The sequence below is a fragment of the Leptonychotes weddellii genome, chromosome 1 (assembly GCF_054177405.1).
Source record: "Leptonychotes weddellii isolate Sample4059 chromosome 1, ASM5417740v2, whole genome shotgun sequence".
Classification (NCBI taxonomy): domain Eukaryota; kingdom Metazoa; phylum Chordata; class Mammalia; order Carnivora; family Phocidae; genus Leptonychotes; species Leptonychotes weddellii.
In genome coordinates, this window is record NC_138369.1 from 62,244,220 (window position 1) to 62,265,474 (window position 21,255).

Sequence of the window (21,255 nt, forward strand, 5' to 3'; positions counted from 1 at the left end):
CATTTTCTCAGTACCTGCTACATGTTAGGAATTGTGAACCAAACAGTCTTACCCCCACCCTCCCGGTTCCCAGCCCAGTAAGAGATACACTTACGTGACGAAGCTGATAAAATACAAGTGAACCTACTTTTTGGTAAAGGTGGGTACATGATGCTCCAGGAGCACTCAGGAGGGTTCCTTAGTATTCTTGAGGGGCATTGGCAGAAGCCCTGGAGGAAGTGACATTCAACTAAGACCCAGGGAAGAAAGGGGAGAAGAATGGTGCAGGCAGAGGGAGCACCAAGCCCAAATCACGGTGACTTTAAAGACCTGAATAGCAGGTTTGTGAGAATGTGGGGCTGGAAGGAAGACGTGAAGGTAAAGGTAATGTGGAAGTGCTATGGCTACTTGTCTCCTTGTAACATTAGACACAAAGCTTTTGAAGCCATTTTCCAAGACATTAGAAAAGCCTTTAGATACAGGTGGTGGACACTTGCCAACCAAACAAGACTCTTCCGCTAAGCATGGATCAGTGGGTGCACATGGGCAGGCCACAGCCAGATTTAGTTTTAAATGTGATTTTTTGAGCCTGAACTACATAGGCTTAATCTTCTCGGTGTCAAAACAAACAAACAAACAAACATTTAAAGATGTAAAATACTTAAAAATAGGGAGATTTGTCAAAAATCTGGATTTTTGGCTTCTCCCGAAGGATCAGAATGCTCTCAATCCCACCTGGTGACAAACCACTGAACATGCTGGTGCCTGTCTAGAGAACCACACTCCCCTGTACCTCCTCCTGTTTTTCGCAGACAACCTAGACTCACAATCTAGCTCTGGCATTTACAAGCAAGGTGACTTGGGCAAGTTTCTGAACCTCTCTGTACCTCAGTTCTGTCCCAGTAGAATGGAGATAAAATGCTATGTCGTTCCAATAGTTGTCATGAGGATTAAATGAACTGATATATGTCAAACACTTAGAACAGTGCCTGGCCTGTGCTACATGCCATCTGAGTTTTGGTTATTCTTACCTGCTTGACCACTATAGGCTTGACCACTATGATCTTGGGTTTGGATTCTCTCTCGTTCAGACTTCCTGTTCACATTGCACTTGCAAAATCCTGAAGTCTCTCCTTAGAGATTTAAGACAGTTTTCTCTTTCCTGACTGGGAGTTGTATGAGTGCTCCGTGCAACAACTGTCTGAAAACTCAGTGTCTTAAAACAGCAATTATTTATTCTCAGACATCTGCAAGTGGGCTGGAGTGGCTTTATTGCATACTGTGCCGGCTGGAGGGGTTGGTGGAGGGTCCCTGTCTACTCCCCACATGCTTGGCATCTTCCTTGTATTAACAGGTGAGCCAGAGTGTGTTCTTGTGATGGAGATGACAGAAGACCAAGAAGGCAAGCCCCATTATGCAGGCCGACTTTGAAGTCCTGATTGTATCGTATCTACTGGCATTCCAACGGCCAAAGCAAATCACATGGCTAACCTCAATGTCAAGAGGCAGGGAATACAATGGGCCTTTTATCAGGAAGAATTGCAAAGTTACATGGTATTGACCTTGAAAATGAAACAGCCAGTTTTTTACCAGCAAAATGGGTTTATTTGGGAATGGCAGAGGAATTGCAGTTCAGGAGATTCAAACTATGGCAAACCATAAGCAAGTCTGGAGAACAAAGAAGAGTTTGCTTATGTAGAGGAAAGGGGGAAGTTGAGAGGGGTTGCTTTAGACATGAGACCATTGGACAAGACAGAGAGGGATGGCTTCTCACTGGCTGGTAGTATGGCTTCTCATTGGCTGGGGCTTTTGCTAGACAAGGAGAAAATCTTCTTCCCATTTGCTGTGGTAGTCGAATAGGCTTCTTCCAGTTGGAAAATGCAAGGTATGCCTTTTCCTGTTGAGGTCTGCAATCGATGTCGAGTTTGTAGGGCACGAAAGCTCCATCTTCAGGGCTTCCTAAGTCCATTTCAAATGAGGTCTCCTTTATTCTTTTTCATAACGGCTTGGATATAAGGACAGGTAAAAAGATGGCTTTGGCACTTTCAGAAGATTGTTAAAAGTCAGCAATTCTAGTGATTATGGCTTAAGTAGTTTAAAAAATCTATAAATACTGTACCATTTAGGATTCTTTATGTGGCAAGCAACAGAAACCGTAATGCAAGATACTATAAACAAAGAAAGGTAATTTATTACCCCATGTTCCTTATAAGCTAGTATAATGATGACTTCTGGAATGACTTCATTTAGGGGCTTAAACCATATCATCAGGCCTCAATCTTTTTCCATCTTTCAGGGTTGCTCTCTTTTATGTTGGTTTATTCCTATGGAGGAAGATGGCTGCTGCGAGTGTCAGATCTCTATCCTCTATCATCCTAGGTTCGAGTTCAAGGTCCAAATGAGAGTGTGCTCCTCTCTCAACAATCCTAAAGAAAGTTTTCATATCTGAATGAGGCAAATGTCCATCTGTCATCAGTCACTGTTACCAGGGAAATGTGATGCTCTCACTGGTCATGCTGAGTCACATGCCCTCCCTTGGCATTGGGCAACATCAATTCCTCCTATAGAAAATATGCTGAAACTAGGTGAGGAATATGCTTTTATTAGAAGTAGGGTTAATGTACCTCCATCAGAATTAGGGAGATAATTACCCAATGGTGAAAAAAAATGACACTGTCCACCATAATTATTCATAGTTTCTGTTCAATTAAAATAGAAGTTCAGAAAGCTCTGTTTCCTTTTCTTTTGTATTTTCTCATACTACTTAAGTGTGGCAGAATCTCTGCATTGTTTTGTCTAAGCTGCTAAGTAATTCATTGACAGGTGTCTTGAAAGAAGGCTAGATACAAATATTTGATGATCATATTTGTTATAAAGTTAACATTCATCTCAGGGTAGAATTTAATTTATAGTCTAAGGATACTTCCTAATTTTTGCAGAGAAATATCACAGGAGAATAAATGTTAACACTTCAATTCAATTCAACAAACACTTATTGTTTGTAAATGTTTGTCAAGTTGAATTGAATTGAATTAACATTTCAGCAAGCATCACTGCAGACTCTGTGACCTATATCTAAATATTTGAAAAATAATCCTCCTCTTTCACTCTGTTAATCATCATAGTTTCTTTGCCTTAACTTTCCAGTTTTCATATATCCAACCCTCTCTTCCTGGGGTGGGCAAAAGTCATCCTGTTCTCCTACCCCCAATGCCAAGTAAATGCTGAGTCCTTTTATTTTTCTTTTCTTTTTTTTTTTGAGAGAGAGAGAGAAACATACACAGAGAGCAGGAGGAGTGGAGCAGAGGGAAAGGGAGAGAGAGAATTTTAAGCAGGCTTCATTGCCCAGTGCAGAGCCTGATGTGGGGCTCAGTCTCACAACCCTGAGAGCGTGACATGAGCCAAAATCTAGAGTCAGGCGCTTAACTGACTGAGCCTCCCAGGTGCCCCTATTTTTATTTTACTTTTGGCTGAGCCCTTTTAGACATGTCACTTGGAATGATGAACTTATAAACTTGGAGAAAATTTCTCTAGGATTAAGAATTACATCAACTTGGCAACGTAAGTCTTTATTTTTATGATTTTATATATTTTCAAATCGGTTAATTGGTTTGTGGTTTCTTTAGGAAAGGAGAAACCTTTTCTTAGAGCTGGGATCTATTCTGTTGGAGCCCATGTACAGTAGTGTCCTAGTAAACTGGCTCTCAGGAGGAAGAAACAAAAGCCCCAGTTGGTAATGCCTATCAATCCCCGCGGTGTAGATATTCCCATTGTGTAAAATTGCGAGCTGTCAACAGTTGTGATTTGCAAAATTCCTAAATATTTAACAGTGGGCTCTCACTAGCCAGTCCGTATTCGCTCTGAAACACCATTGCTTAAGTCAGCCAATGTAATCAGTAGAAACCACTGACTCTTGAGAGTTCAAACTCCATTTCTCATCAAGCTCACTGACCCTAGGCCACTGCCTTTAAAAACGATTCTCATCTGTGTCCAGAAGGCTCTAGCTGGCATAATGTCTATAATTTCAGAATTAATGTTGTTTTGTTCCAAGGAGTATAATTCCCTTCAGTAGGTAAGAATTAGCAAAGTAAAGCTGCAAATGAGGGTTGTGTTAGTATTTGGGCTGCACACCGATTACCAGCAGCCTGAGACAGCCAAGACCCCCATTTCCCTAGACCCTCTGTCAAGATCTCTCAAATACTGGAAAGGCTGGGTAACTCTTCCCCCCTGACATTGCAGGAAAGATTGCTCTGACTCCACAGAAACAATATTTCCATGTTCTTGAGTCTAAATGGAGCTTAGTTTGAAATTTGTATATTGACCTTAAAATTGAAGGACTGGAGTTTGATGGAACAATGGGCTGCCATCCCCCTGATCAGATAGTTTGCTCTCTCTTCCCTTGGGAAAGCAAAAGCAGACATTAGAAGACTCCTATTTAATGAGTTGTCAGAATCTAGGAAAAAGGGAAAAAATTAGTGCCTGGAAGATCTCTAAGGCCTTTACTAATTTCCATTTGACCCTCGTCATTCCAATCACCAAGAGATCTCTTATCTGGAGAAATATTAATGACTAAAAACTTGCTTTCTCCTTGGGTTGTTTGAAAACCAGTGACATCGGGAACGTAAAGCAGCATGCGATTATGAAGTGTAACTGAAATGCAGAGGGCTGGGATTTAAAACCACCACCACTGGTACCAGGCAGGTGATTGTGTATCCCTGATATCTGTCTAGGAAAGTTGAAAATGTTTCCCAATGCCCAGGGCTACCTGTTGCTGGGGGCACCTTCTAGGCCTCCGCTATGGCCGTCGGGTTAAATGGATATTCAGTCAGAGGTAATTTTTTAAAGCAAGCCGAGAAAAGTCATGTGTGTAAATCTTTTCAACAACAACAAACAGCTCAAGAATTCCCATTCGGCTACTTCATTAGATCTCCAGTGTATCATTTATCTAGGCCCTTGACACACAATCTCTGTAATCTCTCAGATGGCATTCATTTCATTGACTTGCATGAATACTGGGGGATTTATTGTTTTCAGCGTGGAAAAGGTGAGCAGATACTCAATGGCACTTCTGAGCTAGTGTATTTCTCTAGGTGATGAGAGAGGGGGCAGTCTACAGGGCTACAGAAGGGTCAGTGTTTTCGTTTTTCTTCATATTGGTAATTTTTCAAAAATCACAATTGCAGGAGACCGTAGCATGTAGGTGTCTGTGCTGAACCACACAAGTCATGCAATATGTTCTAATATATGCAGAGCATACAGAAAACAGATGGAGAAACCTCTCAGGAGTTCTGGGAGGCTCCATGCATCAGAAAACAATTTCAAATGAGGAGGTGAGGCTGGGAGAGAAAGTTGGTCCAGAGTGTTCCAAGGGAGACCCTGGAGTAGCTGAGAAAGGGACTGAAAGGCTGCTTCCAGAAAGCAAAGAACGTCCTGCAAAAGGGCAAGTTAAAGGCAAAAACATCAGACATAATCATTTAACAAACAAGAGAATTGAAGGTCTTCAGGGTTGGAAGCATATTTGTAAGCAAAGGAAGGAGAAGTGTTTGGGAGCAGGACTATCATTAATGTCTGCTTCAAAATCAAGCCAGAATCTTCATACAATGGGTTTTTTTTTTTACCCGGTAGGATTGGTGAAAATTCTTGCTAGTGTGTAATTTTTTTCCCTCCCTTCTCTCTTTGCTAAGCTTAGCAGGAAGCACAGTGATGAGTTTTATAAGCTATTGTTATTTTTTGAACCCATTTACCTGGATGCCTTTTGGTAGAAGTGGTTTCTGGTTCCTGCATTATATCCCCAAACTCAATGTACATCCTTTTCTGGTTTGCATCAGATAAGAAGAGTTGGGTTTTTTTTTTTTCCCCTGAAATGTATTTTATATTTAGTCGGCTTCCATGTATTGAAAAGAAAAATTGTGAGGAAAAAATCATCCCTATGAATGCAGGCAGAAGTGACTCAAACCTTATTTGGATTCCTTCCCCCAAATTCCATTCACTTAAACTTTTATTTAAGAAGAGGGGAAGATACCCTATTGAAGAAGCACTTCTCCCAACTAGCATCTCTGAAACTGCCCTCTGTGGGATAATAGACCTCCAGAAGATCTTAATGAATGTTCTTCCAAAAAACGTTTCCATGGTCAAATATGTTTGGAAAGGCTAACTACTCTGTTATTCCTCTCTCGGAGATACAGTGTTCCTGAGGGGGCCTGTAATATGGAAACCTTTTTAACTTTGTTTTTAATATTTTTAACATGCAGATACTGTTTATTGTTCAGCCAACAACCATTCTCCCTCTTTTTCTTGCTAAGAGAACCTTGATTTTATTTAGGTGGCAATAGTGTAGCTGGGAACATTGGTCTCAGCCAATCTCCACTGCCTGTAGTGAGTTTAGGCATAAATATATGACTCAGCCTCAGTCAAGAAGATAGAGGAAGAAGTCTTTGAAGGCTTCTGGGGAAAATATTCTTACCTCAGTAGAGAGAAAGGAAGAGGAAATGCTTTTGCTCCAGCCCCCTCTCCTCCTTCTTGGACACTCGTGGAAGGCCGTGATGCATGGAATATGGCACACATCTTGAAATGATAGAAAATGCCTGGTTCTTGATGACAGCATTGAACCATCCGACCAGTTCAATAAATGTCTTTATGAGTTAAGCCAAGTGCCCTTCTAATTGTAGACAAAAGTAATCTAATTGGCATGCCTAGCATAGCTCACATTTATTTGGCAATTGAGCTCTTTTATGTGGGAGACCTATGAACATGAGTTGGCATAGAGCATAGTTGGGGGACTCCCGTGTGAGCCTCTTATTATGGTTGTAATAGCAACCCTTCACCCAAACCACATCTACTCTCAACTCAGTTGGAGTGTTAACACTCTGGGCTCTGAGAGTGGCTGCAGTGGGGACAGTGGCCCTGACACAAAGCCCAGGTCCCCATGGTTAGCAAAAAGCAGAGTTTTAACTGAAATGATCCAGCTCTGTTTTAGGACACCTTTCTCTTGGGAGCAGTTTTAGCCAGTTTGACAGAAATAGCTTAAATTGAGACTTTCGTGTAAGTTTCCTACAGTCATCATCTGTTAGGGAAGGATTTTACCCACCTAGTCCCACATCTCCATTGCAGACAGGAGGAAACTGAGGCAGGCTGGGGAAGCTAAGGAACTTGCCTAGAGTCACAAAGTTGATGAGCTGTGCAATTAGAATCTTCTAGAATCAGTCCCAGGACTTCTGGAGATGCAAAGCTTTTCCATAGCGTCGTGGTGTCCAGGATTAGTGTAGGCTTCCTCAGGATGAAGTGTAGTATTGCTTTGGAGTTCACAGATTTCCTATATACATTTGTGTCTGAGAAGCTTGAAAAAAGTATGGTTCACAAGCTTTCCTTGTACCAATAGAGATTGTATCTGTCTGTCTATTATGTTTGTGCTTTACATTTTTCTTTTTTAAGTTCCCTTTCAAAAAGTACACAAGTAACCACATCTATGAAACTTTGCAAAGAAATATAAAAAGAGAATTAGTAACTACCCCATTGCATTGTTTGTTCCTCCCCCTGGTAAACACTAACAATTTATTGTGTACCCTTCCATTCTTTATTCCGTGGGGGAAAAGAAAAAAAATATATATATATATGGATATAGGGATAGGAATTACTTCTGCTTTCGTTTTGATAATTTCTTAAAAAGAGAAATCATATTATTGACATTTCTCAGTACCTTGCTTTCATCTCTTGCTAATACATCACGAGCATCCCTGTGGTTTAATTGAAGTAGATGTAATTCATTTTTTTTAATAGCTATGCCATATTATGTTGTGTTGCTATAATACATTTTATTTTACCATTTGCCAATTTCTGGATTTTTAACCTTGTTTCTGGTTATTTTGTGTTAAATACATGCACACATGTGTACACATAAATTTAGGTAAAATTACATATATGCATGGTTTTACTTAATTCTTTTGAAACAATGTTTGAGATTAGAAAAGCAGATTGTGTTATTTCAGTTTTCTTGGAATTGAGGCCCAAGAAACATTTTTGTTGTCTTTAAATATTAATTTAATATATGTGGTTTAGTGATATGATCATATTCCATATAATTACTCTTTTAAAAAGATTTATTTTTATTTTCTTTTTTAGAGGGAGGAGGGGTAGAGGGAGACACAGAGAGAGGGATCTCAAGTAGACTCTGTGCTGAGTGTGGAGCCTGGCGCGGGGCTTGATCCTGCTACCCTGAAATCATGACCTAAGCTATAATCAAAAGTCAGATGCTCAACCAACTGAGCCACTTAGGTGCCCCTTCCAGATAATTATACCATAATTCCATATGATGAATGGACCATAATTTTCAAAGCCAATCTTCATTCTTGGGTGTTATGTTTTTTGTTTGTTTCTTTTGCTGTTACATATAAAATCACAATAAATATTCTGGCAAGTACATTTTTGTCAATGCCCCTGATCACTTCCTTACATTTTACCCCCAAATCTGAGATACTGGGTCAAGGGTTATGAACTTTTCAAGTCTCATGATCAAATCAGTAGTTTTTAAGGACAATTATTTCGAAAGGCTCCTCTTTTTATATAGACAATAACCGATCCCAGGGAGGAGGTGTCCATGTTGATTTACTCTATGTTCTCAAAGTCATTTTCACCTTTTTTTGGTCATATTCTGCATCTCCTGTATCCGTGCCCTTTGCTTATGGCATGATAGTTCTTTTCTCCCTGACATTGGAGAGGACTTCTTAGACATTCTGTCAGTGGCTACAGCCCACTTACTTTTAACATGATACTAATGATCAGTCCTTTTTCCCTCTGTCCTGGCCTTGGAAAAAACGATGTTGAGCTTCCTTGATCTTAAATGAGCTTACAGGTAGGACTCTACACCAAAAGCCAGCTAGGTAATTTAAGTAACTGTGCTAAATCCCCATCTAGAATATGAATGTGAAACCCACATGGCCAGAGATGTATCTCCAGTGTAGGTGGTTTTCATACTGGGGTTAAAGTCTGATGCTAATATGAGAGATAAACGTCACCTCATCCAAAAGATGAACCTTTTTACTCGGGCCCCAGGGGTCTGCAGTAGGTTCAGGGATATCTGTCTAAATCCATTTTTATCCCTTTTCCCCTGCCCTTCTTTATTTCTAAGCCTGTATTTCTAATCCTGTCTCTGCATTTTGAAATAACAGTGTTTTTGTGTGTCACTCGTGTTCATGGAATTGTTAGATGCCAGATTATAAATATTATTTGTCTTTCATTTTTAGGTACCTCGTAGAAGAAATCAAGAAAAGAGAAGGATTCAAGTTATTGCTGGAAGTAAGTGATTATGGAATTGTGCTCGTGATTTTGTCAGTCAACAGTGATGAAGGTGGCAATTTTCTAATCTGTTATATTTCATTGGTTTTTGTGTTGCAGACTTAGAAACAAGTCATTAGCTTAATTCATGGAGTCCATTATGTTAATTTACTCTATTAGTGAGTATTTTGCCTTTGTTGGATTTGCAAAGAACACACTTGCCTTTAAGTATTGAAAATTAAAGTGCTCAATAATAATTACCAAGGATAATACTGAATAAATATATAAATTGCATGATGATTGTACTGTGAATATTCAACTATGCAATAGTGGTGCCTGCATATGAAAAATCAATTAAGTGAATGTACGATGATGCATAGAGTTTTCTCTTTTTATAAAATAAGGAGAGCATATTAGCTTTGGAGCAATGGGAAAATAAGTCATTTTGTGGTTGGACTGTTTGATATGTATAAGACACAAAATGGTTGCAAAGATAGAGGAAGAAAACTGGGTTTTTTTCCCTAAAATATATGGTTAGAAATTATGAAGAATCTTATTTAATTCTGATTTTTAAGAAATATGAAGTGTGGGATGTTCTCTTAGATCTTCTTATAGCATATATTATATAGCAATTTTTAACCTAACGTAAAAATCACCTAGAGATTACAACCTGGGAATCTTTTCATATGTAAGCAATCTGGCTAACTTTTGGCATTCTTTTATGCAGCAAGATTTATTGAGCAATTACTATGTGCCAGGTACAGTTCTAGGCACTTCAGGTGTAAGACAGGGAAATTCCCCACTCTGGTGGCGCTTATCCTCAAATGGCAAGTGACAGGCAGTAAAGAAGCAAATTAATACCTAGCAAACATCAGGTAGTGAGATGTGTTAAGAAAACAACAAAGCAGGTTCATGAGAGAGAACCTAGTATACAAATAAAGAGTTACAGATGTGGCAAGTTCTATAATAAAAATAAGGGTGGAATGCTGGAATGATGATGTGGGTGGTGGGGGGGTGGCCTGTTTCATTTGGGGTGTCCAGGTAGGGCCCTCTGAGGTTGTCTTTGAGGTGAGACCTGATTGATGGTAAACAACATGCCATGCGGATATCTGAGGGAAAGGCGTCCTAGATAGGATCAATAAACAACTACAAAGGCTTCCAGCTGAAAAGAGTTCTATGGGGCTTCCAGCTGAAAAGAGTTCTATGTGTTTGAGGAACCAGAAGAAGATATATTAGGCAAGGGGCAGGGGTGCAAGTGGTGATGCAGGTGGAGAGGTGGGCAAAGACCAGAGCAGGTGGAGTCGGGTAGGTCCTGGTTTTGGCTCTTATTCCATGTGTAATCATTGGAGAAATGTTATGCAGACAGGAGTCTGAATTTCTTTTATTTATTTATTTATTTATTTTTAAACTTTATTTTATTTTTTTTTTTAAGAGGGAGAGAGTGAGAGAAGGGGCAGAGAGAGAACTTATGTAGGTTCCATGCCCACTGTGGAGCCCAACACGGGTCTTGGTCTCAGGACCCTGAGACTCAAGAGTTGGATGCTTAACTGTCTGAGCCACCCAGGCACCCCCTGAATTCCATTTTAAAAGATCATGCTAAAGATGCCTGGGAAGAGAGGAATGGGGTGGGAGGAGGTAAAGGGAGGCCAAGGAAAGGGTAATTTAAACCAATTGGGATGCTGTTGCTGTGGCCCAGGTGAGATATGATGACGGTCCTTCCACCACTATCTACAAAAGAGTCCAAAGTTCCTGAAAAATAGGGACATGAAGGAACTTGCAAAGATAACAAGAGAATCCATATTTAAGTGACTTTCTGGTAACACCCCAAAGAAGCAAAAAGATGAATTTAGAGTGTAGGACATTCTGCAGGACAGCTGACCTGGTTTCTTCAACAGGTGGTGTGAAGAAAAATTAAGGAGGGGGGAGTGATGATCACTCTGGGTTCAAAGAGACAGAAGAGACCCACTAACCACATGCAACACATGGAGCTATTGGAATCCTAGTTTGAGCAATTGTAAAAAGTAGATTTTTGAAATAGTTGGGAAATTTCTATAGTGAAACTGGCTTTTGGGAATTACTGATAATTTTGTTAGGTATGACAACGGCATTATGACTACCCAAGAAAACGTGTGTATTTTTTTTTTTAAGATTTTATTTATTTATTTGAGAGAGAGAGAATGAGAGACAGAGAGCAGGAGAGGGGGAGGGTCAGAGGGAGAAGCAGACTCCCTGCTGAGCAGGGAGCCTGATGCGGGACGCGATCCCGGGACTCCAGGATCATGACCTGAGCCGAAGGCAGTCGCTTAACCAACTGAGCCACCCAGGCGCCCAAAACGTGTGTATTTTTAAGAGCTGCACGCTTCAGCATGTAGGGGTAAAACAACAGCTATAGGATTGCCTGGAGTTTGAGTCTGAGTGACTTTTTAAATTTTCTTGAGTTTGAGTTGCCTTCTTTATTGAAGTTTAGTTGAGTTTCCCTCTGTTTTTACAAGTCTGAATTGCTTTCTTTATTTCTCTGGCTGTGGGAGCCATGGTGCTTATGGAAAGTGCTGTACACCTTGGAACTGCAATCTTTTGATAGAGCTGAAAGAAAAAGTGATGAAAGAAAGATGAACTGTTTTAGAAGTTATTTATATATTCTTCCTAAAAGCTTAAAAATGAAGGGAGGAAACTCGCACCATCATCTTTAGGGAATTGCAAACATTGACATCCTTGTTATGCAAGTTAAGGTGGGTTTTCATCGTTAGGCAGCCTTCTGTCCTGGATATTTTATCTATGGGAGCCAGATGGCCCCAAAGCAGTGAAGGTGGCTTTCTCAGTGGTACTCCAGAATTCCTACTTAGAAGAGTTTTTGTATGTGATCTGCATTTGCCTCTCTTCTCTGTGCTCCATTTGGAGAAATAATGTAAATTTAGACCTTGAATCTTATATATAAGTGTCAAGGCATTTATCCTTTTTGTTAACAAATGCTTACTTTGGATTGATTAAATATAACTCTAATGCATACTTAAGAGAGATTTGATTATAGTCTGCAAAACTGAGCCTTTCAGTTTAGGAAAAATGAAAGTCTATAATTATATATACACATATTTCTATATTTTTGTACATGTAAAATTTTATTTATATTATATATATAAAGAATATATATTTTCATTCACTTTTTAGCAGATAGAATGTTAAGTGGAATATTGAAAACAGGAAATGAACACAACAAAACAGAGTATCTTATCCTGAAAAGAGCAAAAATAATGCATATCTTCTTGAAGATGATTGAAAGTTATCATTTCAAATGAATTCTGCATTATTCATAGGGCCCTGAATATCATCTCTTTGTTTTTCTGTGTGGGAACTAAGATCTAACAGATGTTTTCCTAGAGGTATATTCATTTGTATACTATCATTCACATATTTTATTTTGATCTCTCGGGAGAGTCTTAATTATTCAAGTTTTTGTTTTCTCTTCCTGAGTTCTACATTAGGAAGAGTTATTTAGGTTTCATAGCCTTGCCAGGTTATCAAGGATCTTCAAGGACATCTAGTCACCTTCCTGCTCAAGGCAGGAAACCTCTCTTGACAGTAACCATAACAGGAAGTCAACCTCTTCCTGAACACTTCCTGTGTCAGATAATTCACAGCCTAGTCCTCTTCCCCGGAGCTCTAATTATTCATATTCTATTACTTATTGACCCCTACTATTCATATGTATCAAGCATATTGCAATTTATAGTTATCTTTTTATCTAGTTTTATTAGATCACAGCACCCTTCTAATTGCAAAATCCAATGCACATTCTTAAATCTTCATCTTGTTGGACTTCTATAGCATTTTACACCATTATCCACTCCCTCCCTCTTGAAATGCTCTTCTGTTTTGGTTTCTTTGAATTTCTCGCCCAGTTTTTCTCCTTTCCATGTGACTTCTTCTCAGTCTCTATGTGAAGGAGGTCTCTTCATCTGTGTAGCCCATTAAGTATTACTTTCCTCGCTTCTGCCTTTAGTTCTTCATTGTCCACATACTCCCCCTGAAATGTTTAATCCATTTCTAGAACTTTGGTATCATTGGCTTCACTAATGTCTCTATCCTTGTCTTGTCTCCTAAACTCTAGTCCTTTGTACATAGGTATGTCCTGAAATTTTCAGTTAGACTCCCACAGGAACCTCAAATTCAGTATTTTTTTCTTTTTTTTATCATTTATTTTAGAGGTGGGGGAAGGGCAGAGGGAGAGAGAATCTCAAGCAGACTCCACGCTTAGGGCGGCCTGACATGGGGCTCCATCTCACGACCCTGAGATCATGACCTAAGCCGAAACCAAGATTCGGACACTCAACCAACTGCGCCACCCAGACGCCCCTCAAATTCAACATTTCTAAAGCTGAAGTGTAGCCATTCTCTTTTCCCAAATTCCGTATTCTTCTTTCGGTCATTAGAACTATGATCCAAACAAAAATCTTGATGTTGTCTTCACTATCTCCCTTCCCCTTCTCTTAAATGTATCTTGGGCACTTTCCTCCACTCCTGAAGCCACTGCCTCAGTTCAGGCTCCTATCACCCCTCAGGTTTGCCCTGTCTTGTAACTCATCCCCTTCCCAGGTTTGCCCTGTCTTGTAACTCATCCCCTTCCAGTCTCAGACGCCTCTCCAGTGCATCTCCCCACGGCAGCCACACTGTGGCCTTTCTAAAATGAAATCTGCTCCCTAGATGGAAACTCTCCCATGATTCCACATTGCCTCTAGAATCAAGCCCAGACTCCCAAGCACGGCAGATGACGAAGCCCTTCATGAAGTGACTCTCATTCCCATGTCCATCTTCTCTTCTTTTCAGTTCACCTTGTCCTCTATTCATTCCAAGTTCTTGCCGTGCCCCTGAATATACGGGCTTTTACACGTGCACTGTTCCTGTTGCCAGAAATGTTTCTTGTATTATGAGAAAATTCTTCTTTTGTAATTCTCATTCCATTGCAGTTTAATTGCCTATACCTATTTCCATTACTAGTTGCCGAGTTCCCAGAGATAAGCATACAGTGTAAGCCATTTTTCTAATCGTAATATCTGGTCCAGTATCTAGAACACAGAAAATCCTGCTTATTGAATTGAACATTTCAGTTACCTTTCTATGGTAGGCTATAATTCTTTAACATTCCCCCCCAAATACTGTATGCAAAAATAGTGATGTGTCTCACCTAGTACAGATTTTAATGGGGCTATTCATCCACTTGAAAAGGACATCTCTTTCTACCAAAATAGCTCCAGATAATAGTCACTGCGCTAATAGAGAGCCTGCTGTATGCCAGATACAGTGGTAAATATTGGAAATAATCTCTGCTCATCAAACCACCTCTGTGGGGTAGACAATATGGTCTCCGTTTTATAGATTAGGAAGCTGAAGATTAAAGTATTCAACACTTGTCCAAGCAAAAACCTGGTGAACTTGGGATACAAACCACATCCATGTGACTGCAAAACCCAGGCTTTTTGTGCTACTCACGCTGCCTTTGAAATTTTTTAGTAGTCTAATCAGATATTTAAAATCGAAAAGCTTGAAGTCAGTTAAAATCCACCAAGCCCCCTTTCTCCATTCTATACTTACATGATTATTATTCTATACTCTACCTGACAGATTCTGCATTTCTACTTATTAAAATGCCTAGTGCTAGCTTTGTCTTTTATTATTATTATTTTTGTGATCTAAGGATGTTGTAAGCAAAGGAGATGAATTTCTTTTAACGTGACTCGGTTTTAGAGAATGCCAGCTACATCTTGGTGACCTTTGATGTATTTCCCCAAGGGGTCTCATATCGTTTGCTCGATAATACTTGCTGGAATTGACATCAAAGTTACCTGCTTTATTTCTTAGACTATATCTGTTTGTTTTTTTTTTCTCTTTGAAAACCAGGATAGAATGTGTCCATCTTTTCTCTAGTGACACATCTGTATTTTTCCATGAATTTTTAAAGATGGTGACAATGCTTTCATGGCTATAGGTGTTTTTGTACCCTTCACTATCATTTGTCTTCTCTAGACACTTGGATTTCTTCTTATACCTTCTCAATTTTGTGATTTAGAGTACATAGACCTAAAGTGTTCCTAAGACACCCGAGAGGTCAGGCTTTCCTATACAGGGGGAATGAAATGGCATGTGAGCAGTTCTACTCTGAAAATACTCATTAGTGCTTTGAAGTTTCTTGAAGAAAGTCCCTGTATCAAATGCAAGCTACACAGGCAAAGAGACAGGGAAAACTCAAATATGTTCCTTGTGAATATTCAAAGGGATATTTTTTCCAAATCTTAATAATTTTGGAAATAATGACAGTAAAGGTATTCTACCAAATGGGAGATCAAATTTCCTCCAATCAGATGACGTGTCAAAAGGACTGCACTGGGGTGCCTGGGTGGCTCAGGTCATGATCCCAGGGTCCTGGGATGGAACCCCTCATTGGGCTCCCTGCTCAGCGGGAAGCCTGCTTCTCCCTCTCCCTCTGCTGCTCCCCCTGCTTGTGCTCTCTCTCTCTCTGTCAAATAAATAAAATCCTAAAAAACAAAAAAACAAAAAAGGACTTCACCAGTTTTCAAATGCCACAGACCTGAAGCCACACCATTCTCAAAGAGACTGGGCAAAAGGAATCATAGATATGTCACTTCAAAATTATCAAAACAGAAACTAAAGAAAACAAATTTAAAAGGTGATTTAAAAGGTCTAGGTCCTAACTTATGAAATACAGAGCAGATACAGTAGCAGGTAAAAACTACTGCAAAATGATTTATGATGTTGCCATGCAAATGAAAAGTAATGAGTATGTATTAGTAATGTATTGGTCAGGGTCGAATAAGAAGACAAAAACTGCACAGTAATTTGAAGTGGGGAAAGTGCAGTATAAAGAATTATTGTGCTTGCTTCAGCAGCACATATACTGAAATTGGAATGATACAGACAATTAGCATCACCCCTGTGCAAGGATAACACACAAATTTGTAAGGCATTTCATATTAAAAAAAAAAGAAGAAGAATTATTAACAGGGAAAAAGAGAATCCTAAAAAATACAGAAATGGCAGATGTAGAAAACGGCCACAACTCCTAGAACTGGGATAGAGCACCGGGGGAAGAGGACACTCCCTCCCAGGGCTTAGATCCGGTCGTAGTTGGAGAGGGCACAGTGTGGCTCAGTGGATGGCAGAGAATTCACGGAGACGTCCCGCTACTGGGTTTTGCCAGGAATCCACCTTCCGGAATGCTAGAGGAAGTCATTTTCAGAGATGCATCTTGAAACACACTCAAGCTACACACAGGGTGGCCAGAAAAGCCATCTGAAGCAAGGTGCCTTGCTGGCACCACTTGAGGGCAGTGTGCTAGAAAAAGCCATTTAGGGCACCTATCAGTCTGCTGTGAAGCCATCTGAGGGGGTGGCCCTGGGGGAAGCTACAGGGGGTCCACTTGTGGCTGGGAAACAGTGCTGCTGAAAAAGCCACACACACTGGAGGAGATCCATGAGGTTAGCACACCAGAACCCGGAAGAGACACCTCTTCCTTCTCAGTGTCCCTCCAGCACCCTCTGCTGATAAAGTCTAAGATTGGACCAGATGGCAAGGAGAAATATTGATAGAGTCCACTTTCATTTTGATAGGATACAAAGTGTGGATTTGAGTGGAGCGACAGTAAATTGATAACTAACATAAATGGTATCTGGAAGAAAATCATTATTGATATAAAGACATGAATCCCTAAAACCCAATGACAGATAATAACTATATTTTTCTTCTACTTTCTAATCAACCATAGTTACTTTTTTGAAAAGATTTATTCACATTAAATTCGAATTTAGAAGAATTTCGAAGGCCAGTACATTTCTTTCCTAGAGAAACCAAATCAACTATATCAGAAATCCAAGTATAAATTGTGTGAATTTGTATATAGACTATTGTAGTCTCATGATAAATGTTTGCAGAAATTGAGTTGAATTAAATAGTACTCCATTTTGAACTACTCTGTATTTTGAAGATTTTTGGCTCTTTTTCTTTTCTTTTTTTTCTTTTTTTTTGTCAAATCCAATAAGCGCATTCCAAATTTCAAAGGTTAAAGGACTTATCTTATTGAGCTGGGAATGTTTCTGGGCATTCACTTGTGATTTAAAATCCACTAGAATCAGAACTCTATATAGTACTGGTCTTGATTTTAAGATATAAGATGATAGCTGTTTCATCTTTCTGAAATACTTGGAAAATTTATAGTGATATTGGAGTATAATTCTGATGGCTCCTGAGAACTATTATAACATTGGTTATTACCTACAAACTGTTTGTGTGGAAAAATGGAATTTATTTCAAATACTGTCACTGCTAAGAATCAAATGAGGAAGCTACTGAGTGGGTAGGCATGACCTATAATCTTTCCTAAATAACTTCTCTCTCCTGTGTATCTAATTTGTAAGCCCCCATCATAATTTCCCAAGTCACCTGGTCACTGAATACAAGTCCTGTGATTGTCTATGACAAGTGTGTAGTGGAGAAAATTTTGTCTATGTGACAATAGCTAGACTAAAGCCTGTTCTGGAAGGTTTATCCCATGTTTAACCAAAACAGATTACTGGAGATGATGATTGGGCTATGGCCACTTTAGATCAGAGTTTTTCAAAAGTACACCATGCACTACTTATTTCAGAATCACCTGAGATGCTTCATAAAATGCCAGTTCTCCAGCCTTCTCTATGGCAGACTATATCAGACTCTGGGCATTCTGAGCACAGGGTCTGAGAATCTGTTTTGAACAAGCGCCCTAGCTGATTCACAACCTTACCAATACTTGAGACTGCTGCTGAGACGCGAGAACCAAGAGTCGAGGTGATGTTCTTTTTCCCAAAACAGTATTGGCTGGGGTCATAGCAGGGCTGGTTAAGTCTGGTATACTGCTCTTGCCTTAAGGAATGTTGCCTATAACCCTCGGGCTGGACTTTCAGCACCATAGCCTGGCCAAGAGCACAGTATGGTGTGTGTTATCAACTCATAGATAACGGGGATTTTCCATTTGTCAGGTATAGCTGGTAATGGAAGGCAGCTTTGGCTACCTTAAGTGGCAGGGAATTATTGGAAAGATATGGTGGTGTAGGAAATAAGTTACAGATCAGGGTTGAAGAGAGAGGAACGAGGGCATCTCTGGACATATGTGTATCAGGTGCTAACTAATGGTCAGAGCTTGGTTGAGGCAGCTTCAAACTTTATTTTGTTTATTCCCAATCTTGTGTTCATCCCTTATCTGGAGGAAAGAGCACCTTCTAGGTGCACCCAATTGAGAAGAAAATTTCCCAATTGGCTGTTATTGATAGGAGAATGAATGTCTAACTCTATCAGATTCTGATTTGTTATCAACGTAATACACATGTGACAACTCCTAAAGAAAGCAGCTAAGAGCTTAATTACATTCTAAGATTAATCGTAGGTTAACAAAACACCTCTCAAATTTTTTTTAATCCTCAGCCTGAATATGCCAATATTTGCTTTTGGTACATTCCACCGAGCCTTAGAGAGATGGAAGAAGGACCTGAATTCTGGGCAAAACTTAATTTGGTAAGTAATAAGTAAACTGCGTTTTTCATTTTGATGAAATAATACTGTTCCCATTGCCTATTGATCCTATGAATAATTCTGTACTTGTAAGACCTCTCAAAGATCGAGAGAAGTGGCTCCTAGTGTATTGAAAGGCCAAACCATTGCCAACACTGTTTACGTTTAAACAACGTAACTTACTTGATCCACATATGAATTCCAAATAATGGTGCTGTTTGCAAGATAGCTATAGGATGCAGTAGATGTTCTCATTCCCAGTGTACTTCAGAAAGTATGATCTGATGAGAGGACACAAGGTTAAAGTTCCATGATGAATGGCTTCTTTTTTTCAACTCCACCAGTGTGTGTCTGGGACTGCTTGCATCACCTCACTTGGAGATAACATTAAAAGTCTAAATCTGGTACCCTTTGTGAGTGTGAGCCCTTCTGTGCTTTCCACCAACAAAAGCATCTTCTGCCCAGGGGGCTTATGTGATAAAAACAAGAAAAGAGATGCCAGCAGTGGGTTTCAACTGATCATAGAACCAAATGGGCTTGAAAGTCTCTTCACACACGGCTGGTGAGGGCTAACAGTCCCAAATGAGGAGAAGCCCCAGGCTCTAGGGACTCCTTGTGTCTTCCCTGCACCTCTCCTAGCATGGTCCTGCCGGCTAAATCCCTGCCTCTAAACCAGATTTCCAAGAACTGTGAAGTCTCATGAGCCAACACCAGTTGCTCCCATGCCCCTGCTGCGTGGACATCATGGATATTGAAGCAAACCAGCGGGAGTTTGCCCTGGGGTTTGTGTGGCCATGACATGGTGGGAATTCACAATGAGTCAGAACCATCAGAGTTGGGTCATGCTCTACCCCTAGCGTCTTCCCTCTCAAGCTCAGCTACCTCCATGGCCCTGGTTAGTACAAGCTCTGACTTGCAAACCTCTCCCTATCTTCTGTGGGAAAATCGGTGATACCATTAATAGATTTTATAGGCAATAGCCGTACTCTACTTTCCAGTCAGGCAAACAACAAACCTTCACTGAGGATTCACTGTGCTGTGCACTAGAGATACGGACATCAACAAGACTTGGCCCCTGCCCTTAAGAAGCTCATAAGTCGGGAGACACATGAGTAAGGGGAGGATCACAAGGTAACTAGTAAGGGCCCTGATGGAGATGAACCTTGTTTGCACTGATTACAGAGAGAAAGGTTATCTACCTCCCTGTGTGACACATTAGAGCTAAGTCTTGAACAATCAGGAGAAGCCAGTTAGGGGACAGTTGTAGAGAAGTAGATTCCAGGAGGAATCACAGCATGATGACCTAGAGACTTAAGAGAAGAAGGTGTGATTCAAAGATCACATGGGTGCAGGGGAGCCTGGGTGGCTCAGTCGTTAAGTGTCTGCCTTCGGCTCAGATCATGATCCCAGGGTCCTGGGATCAAGCCCCGCATCGGGCTCCCTGCTCTGTGGGAAGCCTGCTTCTCCCTCTCCCACTCCCCCTGCTTGTGTTCCCTCTCTCACTGTGTCTCTCTCTGTCAAATAAATAAAAAAAAAATCTTAAAAAAAAAAAAAGATCACATGGGTGCAAAGGGGCAGTCACGGGGTCTTTGTCTTTCATGACAAGGGGCTTGGAATTTGTGGCTAATTAAGAGGAAGAGGGAAGACCATGGCCTTTAAGCCATAACCAGTTATAATCTCACCTGCAGCATCTCCTCTTAGCTTCAAGTCATTTTCTGTTTCTTCATGGCTCATTAAGCCTCCTAAACTGTGGCATAATATATACCCAGTATATATCTATTCTACCCCTTGTCAAACCTGAGATCCCGCAGCAGAGGGGCAGAGAGAGGGATGTTGGTATCCATTCCTTCGCCTAGAAAAACCCTTCGTTACACATTTCAGGCCGTTAACAGAATCCTTGGGCTTTGTCTTGCATTTTTGTCACACAAAGCAAATAGAACAGTGCTAAAGAATGCATTTCAGATGGTAAGTAACCCATAAAAGAAAAAAAAAAAGGACAATGTGAAAATTTAATAGTGAGGCTCCTAGGGACATTGTGTACTTTGATGGAATACAACTGACATTTCCTTTCCTTCTTCCTTTCTTTTCTTTTTTTGGTGACGTGGGGGAATAATTGCTCAGATTGAGAAAGATCTGGTTGCCATTCTTCTCACTTTTCCATTGTTAAGAAAAGCAATCAAGAATGTGTTATTCATGTTTTACTGACTCAGTACTGTTGCGTGGACATGGATCAGGAAAACTAAATAGTCCCATTGTATCTGGGCATCTTCTTGACTCACTCTTCCTTTATTTAAAGAAATAGTTATATTATCCATTCTCAAAAAAGTTTGAAATTGAGGAAAGATATACATCCTAAAATCGGATAATTAAGCAGATAATACAATTTTAATCTTAACTGGAAATTGATTATGAATCGGGACATTCTCTTCTATCCCCAGTATTTTCCAGCACTGA

General features: G+C 40.1%; 1 protein-coding gene and 1 non-coding gene across 2 annotated transcripts in view; both read left to right on the plus strand.

Annotated features, from left to right (window-relative positions):
- GADL1 (glutamate decarboxylase like 1) overlaps positions 1-21,255 on the plus strand; it is a 159,203-nt gene that overhangs the window by 87,592 nt on the left and 50,356 nt on the right. The window contains exons 13-14 of the mRNA XM_081825500.1: positions 9,219-9,270; positions 18,715-18,804. Of these exons, the coding sequence (XP_081681626.1) occupies positions 9,219-9,270; positions 18,715-18,804 (142 nt within the window). The remainder of the gene's footprint in view (positions 1-9,218; positions 9,271-18,714; positions 18,805-21,255) is intronic.
- On the plus strand, positions 16,133-16,237 carry LOC115944766 (U6 spliceosomal RNA). Its single transcript, XR_004079278.1, has one exon. It is a non-coding gene; the product is annotated as a U6 spliceosomal RNA (small nuclear RNA).